The sequence below is a fragment of the Cajanus cajan genome, chromosome 6 (genome assembly GCF_000230855.2).
Source record: "Cajanus cajan strain Asha chromosome 6, NIPB_CcT2T_4, whole genome shotgun sequence".
Lineage (NCBI taxonomy): Eukaryota > Viridiplantae > Streptophyta > Magnoliopsida > Fabales > Fabaceae > Cajanus > Cajanus cajan.
The window spans coordinates 52,775,757-52,787,768 of record NC_138522.1 but is presented as its reverse complement, the minus strand read 5'-3'; the positions used below and the strand labels follow the sequence as shown (position 1 = coordinate 52,787,768).

The 12,012-nt window shown below is 28.2% G+C and overlaps 1 protein-coding gene across 2 annotated transcripts; it reads right to left on the bottom strand.

Annotated features, from left to right (window-relative positions):
- Positions 1-5,174: 5,174 nt before the first annotated feature.
- Positions 5,175-10,926, bottom strand: LOC109801191 (signal peptide peptidase). Of its 2 annotated transcripts, none has more exons than XM_020362201.3 (12): positions 10,786-10,926; positions 10,437-10,543; positions 10,072-10,187; positions 9,809-9,960; positions 9,618-9,703; positions 8,765-8,892; positions 8,424-8,474; positions 8,216-8,302; positions 8,008-8,077; positions 7,201-7,337; positions 6,935-7,012; positions 5,175-5,554 (listed from the first exon to the last, which is right to left on the bottom strand). In XM_020362201.3, the coding sequence occupies exons 2-12, from the start codon at positions 10,474-10,476 to the stop codon at positions 5,477-5,479; spliced, it is 1,023 nt and encodes a 340-aa protein (XP_020217790.1). In that variant the 5' UTR covers positions 10,477-10,543; positions 10,786-10,926; the 3' UTR covers positions 5,175-5,476. The 2 variants fall into 2 exon arrangements, with proteins under 2 accessions (XP_020217790.1, XP_020217788.1); XM_020362199.3 differs by lacking the exon at positions 10,786-10,926 and adding an exon at positions 10,636-10,779.
- Between the last annotated feature and the right edge of the window lie 1,086 nt (positions 10,927-12,012).

Genomic DNA, 12,012 nt, shown 5'->3' with positions numbered 1-12,012 from the left:
ATAAAATACTAAATAAATATACATAAAAAAAATAACATAAATAAATAAAAATAGGAGTAGATAAAATTTTACAAGATTACGTTACGTGGCTAAAGATTCGTAAAGGATGAAATTTCATCCGTTTATTTTATCCCCCGCATTTAATGCTTCTCACTTTTTTTTTTTTTTTTTTTTTTTTTTTTTAAAACCAAATGCAAATTTGTAGGATTCGAACCCTGGTTCCCTTAAATGATAGTCACATGTCCTATCCACTAAGCCATTTTATTTTATTTGTTCATATCATCATTCAAATTTATAATAAATTCTTCTTTTTAGCTAATATTATAAATATTTATAACATAACTAAATAACTTATATGTATATATATATATATATTTTTGGTTTTCTAATTCTAAGATAAAAATAAAATACTAGTGTTTATATATTATATATATATAAAAAAAAAATTAATTACACATGAAATAATAATAATATTGAAAATATTGTTCCTGAAATTTAGGATATTACACAGTCAATACTTAGCAACTTAGACTAGTTCAAAATATAGCCTCTCCACTGAATTGACTTTAATTCCAATCCAAAACAACAAATAAAATTAATATTTTTCATATGATTCGAAGGGAAAATAATATATTACCGTCTACAAGAGCAACTTCCGGTACCCAATTCATCAGTGTGGAAGCTTGATGAATACAATATTGCAACTAAGCCCTTTTCTATTATAAGTAGAGTCAATTACATATCAATCAAAGGATGCTATGAACTCAAAGCAATCGAGTGCTCCTCATGACTTTCCTTTTTGTATCTGTTTATCTCACGGGATGAAAAGAAACAAAAACACATGGAATAGAACAAATTAGATTTTTTTATATGTTAAACCGATCAATAATCAATATAATAATAAGAAGAATAAGAATTGAAAAAAGAAAACCAATTGAATAGCATTGTATGACCAATTAAACTAATAAATGATGCCATCTGAATTTTAAAACATTAATTTAAACAGAAAACGATTCACATGCTTATTCCTTTAAACTACTCGGGGGAATGTCTCTGCTGTATATGCTATTTATTTACTTTATTTTCACATGTAAGCAGAAATGGATCTACATCCGACAAATTTTAAACTTTTCTTAATATAACTTACACATAAAATTATAAATTGGTTTTAAAATTTGAAATGCAGTGAAGAAATAATACATAATATAAGTATTGTTCTTATAAGTTTATGCGAGTATGGTTTTCATAATATAAAATTTATGAATCTGTTACCAGTAAGCCATGTACTATCAGCAGTAAGATTCTAAATTAATCGCTATAATATAAATTTAAATTTTCATTTTTTAAATAAGGTGATATTTTTAATTATACTATTTTGCGATATTTTGTTTTTAATATCATTTAATATTTAGTTCTAAAACAAATTATTAATCATCTTAATGTTTATTTAATATATATTTTTCACAATAATTTTATTTATACTCTGGGCACTACTTAATGCTGAGAGGTTAGAAATAGTATGCATAAAGTTTTAAGTTTGGATTATGAAATTTTCATTATAACTCTGATAAATAAATAAAAAATAATCACATAAACATAATTTGACACCGTATTTAATAATAAAAAAAACTTTAATTTTTTTCTCCATGATGTGTAAATGTGTGTTAGTATTAAACATATTCATTGCCCTCGTTAAAAAATGCAAGACGCTCACTAACACACCAAGGGAAAAAAAAATAATGTGAATGTGTTGTAGCCTACTTGCCATTTGTACTTTATATGCAATTGCAAGAGGAAAATCTCTAAATAACAAGTGGCCCATCAGCTGTTCTGAATTTGTTTGTTAAATTTGAAAAGTGAGGACTTACGTGTAATTATTGGCTTTTCTAGAGAATACTTAATATTGAAAATTTGATGTCATTTCACTTGGTATTTTAAAAAATCAATTTAGTTAATATATATCAGATAAGATAAGATAAATATATATATATATATAAAATTCAAATTTGCAATAAATAAAATCAATATAAATATATACTTATATTTATAATAAACTAATAAAATTGTAATATTTTTTTTTACTTACTGATAATTTCTTTAAAAATTATTAAAATTCAATTTAGATATAAAAATTTAAAAATGATAGATTAGAAAATAGACAATCAAGATTTAAACCAAAATGAAGGATAGTTTGAGATGATGTATGAAATGCATGTAAATTATTTAACTAATTGTGGGAGACCAGGAGTGATGAATGAAATGCATGAAAATGATAAAATAAAGATAATGTTGGGAATGCCTAATCGAGATGGTAAAAATAGTAAAAGTCTCTCTACTAAAAAGGAAAAAATAGTAGTGAATGTCTTAATCTCCAAATTAAAAAGGCTGTGAATATCTTAATTTTTGAATAATCTATTTTTAATAATTGTTGGGATATAATTAAGGTTTCACATAATTTGAATAAGAGAATAGATATGAATTTATATATCTACAATGTTTCAATTGCAGAAGACCTTTTGAGAGATGATCAAAAATGAAATTATGACTTAGGTTTAAAGTTAATAATATCTTAACAATATAGAGACACATGTGTATGATAATCTCTGGTGCACAACAAGTGATATTAGATTAAATGGTGTGATTGACTAGACGAGTATGAGGGATTCGATAGGTGGATTTGAGACTTCTTATGTTAATGATGGAACGATAATACAAATATTTAAAGTATGATTAATTAGGATATAATCAATGTCCGATATCTTGAAAACAACATTCGAATATGAGCTTATAAACATACATTTGTTCTCATTGATAAAAACCTCTCTTGGGTGATAATTAAAAGCAAAAACTTATATTCAAAGTAGATAATATCTTACTAATATAAAAACATGTATGTGAATTCTTCCCAATAAATGATTAGAGTCATTTGTTTGACCAAATGACTAATTCGATGAATATGATAGTCATTTGTTTAAAAAAATAATTATTGAAATATTATCAAAATTTTACATCATTTGAATAAGATAATAAACATGAATTTATATATACACAATATTTTTATTCACGAAATAAAAAAGAGTCCCTTTATTCCTCTTTATGCTAGTATTTTTTTAAAAAATAATAATATTTTTTTTAACTAATATTCTAAAAATACTCGTTATCTAAACATTATTATTATTATATGATGAAACATTTTTAGCATTCAGCACATTTTATTTCTTAAGTGTCATGATAAAATTGACACCAGCACTAGCTAATTGGAAATATTAAATTTAATACTACCTTTGTTGCGTCCTCGAGATTTACATTATAATAATCTGCTGACGCGTCTACTAAATTATTGCTACTTCAGTATTCATCATCGCAACTGATTGAAATATGAAAAAAGAAATGTAACTTTAACATGTGCTGCTGATTCCACAGATATTTATAGTTAGGATGCTGTTAAAAGTATTAAGAAAAATCATGTCTTATACTTGTGGTAGTATCTTTGAGATACTAATTAAGAAATAAATGAAAAGTATTAAGAAAAATAATGTCAGAGATATATTAAAAATTGTGATAAAGGTACATCAATAACAATAGTTAATATTTTTTTCCCCAGTAGTTGACATTTGTCTTATACTTGTAATCCACTATTTTAAATTTGTTGTGTCTAATTATTGGTCATGTGTTTGGTTTAGTTGAACGATGTATTTTAATAATAATAAAAAAAGAGAGAATAAATGATACAAAAGAAGAGTCAATATATTGGATTTAGTTTAACAAAACAAGAAGGCAAAGCTTAATCATATGACCTTTTCATCTTTTATAGATAAATATTTACTGAAATTCATCCAAATAGAGTCTAAGACAGTTTAAATATTAAAAAAATTGTACTCATATGTCTATTATTTTATTTCTTTTTGAAATAACTTGTTGCTTACTAATAATTCTAGTTAGCTTCCAGACTAAATAAAAATTTTAAAATTATGATAATCTTTTTATATATAAAGGGGTAGAATACGTTGACTTAAATAAAAGAATTCATTTTATAATTACTAAAAGTGATATTTCTTACCTCATTAGATTTTGTTTAATAAAAAATAAAAATGAAATGAAAGATAGCTGTGAAAAAAGTGATCAGTTAATAAGATGTATAGTGATTTTAAATTGTAAAACAAAATTTGGTATCATTGTATATAAATTAAGTGAGATAATATAAAATTAATAAAAATGATCTTCAGAAAAAGCAGAAACTAAATGTGGTTACGAAAAAAAATATTTATAATGGTATAGATATAGTATATTTAAGCTTAATAAAAAAAAAGTAGGTAATGATATTTTGTTTTTTGACAATAGTTGGTAATGATACTTCAGAAAAAGAAAAAAAAGATTGTTATAAAAGGAGACATTTACAACCGATTCAATGAATTGGGCTAGTACTAGACAGGAATTTTCCAATTCGATCCTTTAATGGGTTTGTGAAAGGAAATCAAACTAAAAAGAAGTACGAACCTGAAAATAACTTTCAGTAGCAAGCATACTAGAAAGTAGAAATGTTAATGAAAGAATCTGAAAAGTGGTATCAACGGAAATCTTCGCTGAGAAATATTTTCAGTAGCTGACCAACTTAATAAGATAATACCGATTAACTGCTAAAAGTTTTAAGCCATGAAAAAGTGTCCTATGCAAACTATCTAAAGACGTCCTGGTGTATAAACCATCTAATGTATCACACTTTCACATCAAAATTTTATTAACCACCTAAATACCAAAGTTTGACTTTCAACTAACGTAAAAATAAAAAAAATAGAGTAAAGCTTAAAATATGAACATTGCAATAGTGCAACACAAACAAGTTGGCATTGTTGCATTAAAGACGAGATAAATGGAATTTAACCTGCATTTTTCGGCATAAATTACGTTTATCACCATCAAAATTATTGGGTTGCAAACATATTAACGTGAAATAAACTTAAAGTAGCTGGATCTGTCTACAGAATATTGACTAGAGAATAGAATGAATTTTAAAATTATTTTTCATTTCTTAGAAGAATGAAAGTGATTATATTTACATTTAGTGCCACCGCATTTTCAATCTTCTATTTTCATTTTCATAGAAAACACCGAAATCAAAATTTTTTCATTTTCAATTTTTAACCTTTTTTTTTGTGGAAATATTTAAAAATAAATTCTAAAGTTAAAACATACACATTTTCATCACCATTTTTCATTTTCAGTGAAAATGAAAACAAAAAACAGGCATACCAAACAGCCCCTTAACTTGAAAGTTTGCTATGGAAACCCAGAATGGGCAGTCAGGCAGTAAAAGCAAAATGCCAACTTGAAAAGTAAGACTAATACATTTTTTTTAATCACAATCTGTTACAGAGGGGGTGTTGCTGCTGAATAAGTTAGCTTTAAAAGTAACCGGTGTTCTTAGAAAATTGCAGTATGTCTTCTGTGACTATTGGGGTATTGGGCATGCTTCAACTTATTCAACCTTTTTGCTAGATTTGGCATCACTCTCTTCAGATGAATTAGCAGTCTTTGACTCATCAAACTCCAACAACTGCATTGATAGAAAGTAAGAAAAGCTGTTAAAATTTGCTAAACCACATTTTGGAAGCATATATGGTCTGGTAGGCATAAATCCCAGCCGGCTTCAAGTCTTTACACATAACTACTTAAAAAGCACAATCATATCTCCAATAACTTCCAAAAGATAGTCATTCCATTGAAACAAAAGATATTGCAAGGAACCTTTTAAAGCTGTTTATAAAAAGCAAGGTTGCCTTTAGAAGGGTACTAAACAGAAGCCCATCTTCTACATCTATGTATCTTCTGTTTCCTCAAGTTCATTTTGAATTGCTGGAATCCCTCATAAACTAATTTGAAAACATGGATACATATAATATATAAATCTATAAATTATCTATTTCAGATTTGGTACACCTTCAAATATAAAAACGATTTTTCAGCAGTCTAAAATTTAGTAAATATACACTTTTTAGTGGTACACTGGTGTCAATTTTTTCATCAATAAGATTTATAATGACAATATCAAGATTAGAATTTATGACCTTGTTAATGAATATTTACAGGGTTTAATTTTGGTCTAATAGTCAATGACTCATTTCATGCCTCCTGAAAAATTATCGTATGTTTTAGAGAAATATTATAATCATGAGGCACCATATTGTTTATTGACGGGTAAAGAGTTTAACACAACATAAATCAAATTTACACTTTTCTCATCAAGGTTGTCAAACACTCAAGTTAACTAGCAAACTCTTTTAAGAGTTTACGATCCTAAATAGAGAAAACGAATTAACTATATAGTAAACTTTTTTCTGAGTAAACTCTTTAAACTTTTATAAACTCTCAAGTCAGGAAGTGAGTTAGCGAGTTTGAAATCAAATGTAACTTTTGCTCCTATTGACCCCGTAGTGTTAGTATATTAATATGACTCAAATGATTTGAAGAAATAAACTCCTTTTTGAAATAATTTCAATTTTGGAACTATGATCTTATGAAAATGTAAATAATTTGATCATTTATGTAGTTTAGTCCTATTCAGTACTAATGTACTATAACACTTTATTGTTGTAGTTTATTACAGTTGCCTTTTTATGGGGTTGAAATGTTGAATTATTGTTGTATTAAGTTATATTATGTTATACATATGTCATTAATAAGTTTTTTTAATGTTATTTTTATAATAAGTGAACTCTTACAAGTTTCCGAATCAAGCCTACGACTTGAGTCATTAGAAGCTTCACGAGTTTACGTAAAATTTCAAGTTTGACAAACTTGCTTCTCATAATATAAAACAAGAAGCATTATACTCGATTATAACAAATGTTTGAAAGCAAACTAGATATATATAAAAAAGGATGGTTAACATTGATATGAGAAATGAGGAATAATAAAACTAAGCAATGAAACAAACCTGTTTGACATCACCATTCCATATGCAATGAGCAGCTAAAAATCCAATTACAGAAGGTACAATATACAAAAGAGCAGGCTGAAAAAAGGAAAACAATTAAATAGGTAAAATTAATAGAGCAGGTTGATCATCAAAAATCCATGATAGTTATACAAGCTAAGCCAGTCATGTATTAGAATAATATTTGGCATTAATGACTTGACTACAACTCCTAACCATTCCCCCACACCTACCAAAAAAGTAGAAAGATGAAACAAATCCGTTACCTGTGCAGCCTGAAACCAGTTCATCACAATAATTGTAAGGACTAAGCCAAATGTGTATCCTAGAAATGCACTTTTGAAATACTGAGGCTGTTTTCCTCTAGACACGTCATACCTCAAAGCCAATGCCACAAAAATACCTAAAGGAAAAAAAAATAATTATTAATCAAATTATATTGAAGTAACAACCAAATGATTATAGAGAAAAAAATTATTCCACACATGAATGGATCATATACATCAAGTGGCTGCAGCATAAACATTTTGAAAATTGTCAAAGATCCTGATAAAGTCACAAACTCAACAATTTAACAGTTCAACTCAACAAAGCAGATACTTGTATTGGGAAATACACCACAAGTGTTGACCTTTTACCTGAAGCCTGAAGGTAAAAGGTCAACACTCATGAGTCATGACCATTTACCTTCCTCTCACTTCCCTCATTTAATAATTCAAGAAGGAGGAACAAGGGGTCATGACTCTTTTCCATTTCATCCCCTCTCATTCCATTTTATTTAGTATTAAAGTCCCTACTGCGTCATTCCAAACAGGCTTTTCCACACCAAGTCTAGCCAATTTCATCATGTAATCCAACAAATTTGAACTTGTGACATGAGAGCAAGGTGAAATGCAGACTCACTTCTCATGAGTCAATAATTTAGTCTTTCTCCATTCCATACCATTTTCTCAAAAACTTCCAAACACAGGTAAGCAAAATCTGATGCTAGTTACATACCAAGAACTGAACTGTATTTTGCAGAGAATTTCTCAAAAGAAATACACCAATATATCAATGAAGACTTATCCTACCAGGGATAACAATATCTCCAAGTCCAAGCATTGAAAACGGCCTTGCAGAATCAGATGTGGGGAACAAAAGCTGCGAAATAATTGTAATGATGACAATATTAGGTAGAAAATTATTAAAAATTTTATCTGATATCACAGTAAATACACAATTAAAATTCAGAAAGATGAGCAAACAAAAATTTCCATTTCATTTAGCAAAAATTTTAACCTTTATTGGAGCATCAAATGATTTTGCGACGCTAACCATCACTGGAGTAAAGAAAACCCAGAAAATGTCATATACAAATAGACCTGCCTGTAAAATACATGAATGTAAGAGTCAAAAACCATATTGAAAAAGGATTGTATGAATGTTTTCTTAAAGAGAAGTTTGAGCATTAATAATTACAAAAAAAAGAAGAAAGAAAAACACCTACCAAGAGAATAGCACCAGTCTTGAAAGACCCAAGAGAAAGCATTTCAATTCCCTGCAAGTAATAAATATGTAGTCATCAGATTCAATAACTGTTTAGTAATCAAAATCGATTCACAATTTTACGCTGACATTCATAAGCATAAATGATAGAATGGTGAAATTTATTTTTCAATTCCTTTTCGAAGCAATAAGATTGGTTCTAAAAAGGTATTGCTTCAAACCATGAAGAAAGTTGATACCAAAAAATTAGTATATAAAATATGGTCAATTGATTGGTTCAATAGACAAAAAAAACTTTTTTATAAATAGGCACATTTATTATATACATGAAATGAGACAAACCTGAATACAGAAAGCAAGGCCCAATATATTATTTGCCAGCCAATGCTTATGCGAAGCATACCAGGCACAGAAAAAAGTACCAGGGATTCCAGCAACGATCTGTGACCTTGTAAACTCAATCTCCAAAGCTGTGTAAGAAAAGTGAAGGAAAAATATATCATTCTGCATGATAGAAGCAAGTTAATGATAACCATATCAACAGAACAACACAAACAATTCAACACAAAAGGATCTTCGAATCATCATGATAATAAATAAAGTATTAAAAAAACCAACACCATAGCTAGTAAGGTGTAATAATTAGCCAAAGACATTAGTTATCATACATGACCAACCAAACTTTGAAATGAAGTTAATCATATAATTAGTGGACGTATTTAGAACCACCGACTAGTCAACCATTTCTATAATGATCAGAAAATAACTCCCCTTCTAATTATAGTGACAAGCCATGTGGGATCAATGAGGTATGAATGCCTTTATCATTATTTTGTGTTCTACTTGGTTGAATTTCTAATCTCTTCTCGAGAAATTAATTCAAAATTCATTCAAGAATGCAAGTAGAACCTACAATGTGTTAATGTTGTGCACAAAAAATTGAGGGTTAAAACTTGCAGATAGTTTAAAAAGGAAAATATATGCATTGTTGTTGGGTACATCATAAAACTTGGAACCCAAACATTATGATATTTCATTGGGTACATCACAAAACTAGAAGCAGCCATCAGTGCCAATAATAGCCAAAGGCTGTCTTCAACCAATCAATTGAAATGATTAGTACAAATTCCACATATCAGAGCAAGAATATTGTCACCAACATTAAGAAAAAATACGGAACCAGGGAGTCACATACAACGGAAAAATGGAAATCGCCAGACTATGACATCCTCATTCCAATGCTTTGGCAGAAAACGTCTGATAAACGGTAATAACGTTGCCCTGAAGACAGTGGAAGAGAAAATAATTAATACAATAACAAATATGTTAAGAAATGATTCTATTGACCACATGACAAACACATTGGACATGAATCAAAGAACATACGAAAGTGCAACAATCCCGAGTACAAAGAAGTAGGCTGTCAATACAGTGTTCACCAAGTCCTTGGATAGAAACTTGAAGAGTAAGAAAAGTGACAATAACATCGCACTCCCAACAAAGGGAAAACGCATGGCATGTTCATTGGACATTGTCTCCTGCAAAATCATAAGCGACAGGATTCGCATAAATCAGATCTTCACAGAAATCAAATATTGAACCACGAAAAATGCAATGGGAAAAAGAGAATTAGCAGAGTCACTACATACAGTTGGTGGGGTTGGTTTGACAGAACGGTAACAGCCCACAAACACGGTGATGGAAGCAGTCAAAATAACATTTACATTCGGATCTACTTTCACAACAAGCGGCGCTAAGGTTAAACCTGTGATTACAAACAAAATGCCATAACAATATTGAGTAATTGAGTTACAAAAACAGACCACCAAAATTCATTACCCTAGTATTTCGGAACAGAACCAAATTTCAAAAAAGAATTAATCCATAAGAAAAATCGATGATATAGCAGCTACATTGTACTAGAATGCCAAGAAGAATCGTTGTGAAACCCATAGTAACTTTGAAGGTTTCACTCATAATTAATTAAGAGTGTGAACTGAAGCAAGAAGCAAACCTGCTAAAGCCAAATTCGCAATTCGTTCCGTTTTCTTCATTCTCCTTAACCTCTTTCCTGAAAAATTATGGATCTACTGAACTCAAACGTTGCGAGAATGGCCTCCACTGCGATCAATAAACAGCAAGAACAAGAATAGGAAATTATCCACCGATCAATTTCGATAAAAGAGATAAAACGGTAAAAGAAAGAAAGAAACCTCCAATCGCAAAGGAGAATTGCAGGACCGGTTGGGCACAACACAGCCCCAGCAACAAAGCAGATCGGAGAAACAGAGAGAGAGAAATTGATTTGGGGAAATGAAAATATATAAATAAATAAATTGAAGAGTTAGGGTTTTAAGATTTACCGGAAGAGTGAAACACAGAGAGAGAAGGAAGATTTTATGACGTGGCAAACGGAATTGATTGCTTTGTGCTGTGATGAATGAATGGAATTAATTGGGTTACGGTTACGGTGACCGTAGATGAAATGAAATTTGACTCTGTTAAACCGACCCACCACGTAATTTGAGCTATCTCAACCAATCAAAAATCTGCAAGATGCCACGTAGGATTTCATAATCTCTTTCTTCGTCAAAACTGCATCAGCCTAGTCATTGCATTTGCAGGCACAAAAAGGAAAAGAGACAGATATTTTCATAAAACTTTTATTTTATTTTATTTTTTTGAAAAAGTAGTCCTTTATTTAACACCAGTGCTGCTGCACCTATGTATAACAATCACTTTCATTGGAGTAAAAAAAAAAATATATATATATATATATATATATAAGAATATTTATTTATAAAAATTTTAAATATAATTTATATATTCAATATGATATTTATTTATATGATTTATTATAAACTTTCATTATATATAATAAATATTTAGCAGTAAAATATGCAAACTAAAATACTAATATATAAAGAAATAGATTTCATAAATTTATATTTTATTATAAATAATGTTTCAAAAACATTTTACATATAATTTTATTAAAATTAATAATATGAATCATTAACATTAAAATGTATCAAATATCATAATTAATTAATGAGATATAGATACATTTTGAAGATTTTGTTGATATAATTATATTCTTACGGTTAAAAGATTGGCATAATAGTAATATATATATATATATATATATATATATATATATCAAATCTAATTATTAATTTAAGTATTTGTCAAAAAAGAATTATTAATTAAAGTAATTTATTAAATATTTCATTGTTGACCAGATATTTAATCCAATTTCTATATTTCTTATTTTACACAATAATAAAAACTCTTAATTTTTTTTAACTTTTAAGATAAAAATAAAATAAATTATTAAGGGATGATTACTAATGCAAGCAACATTTCTAGTATAAAAATCCAAATCCATCATTTTCTTGTATAGGAACCCATCAAAATTGCATTAAGCAACCCACTAAAGATGCTATAAGAGATCGTAGACGTAAAGTAAAAATACACAATTACATAAATTAAAGAAAATGTGTTACAAAATTACTTTTTGTATTGATTTTAATATTTATTAATTATTTTTACTATATTAATGTATATTTGAATTTTATAATTCAAAATAT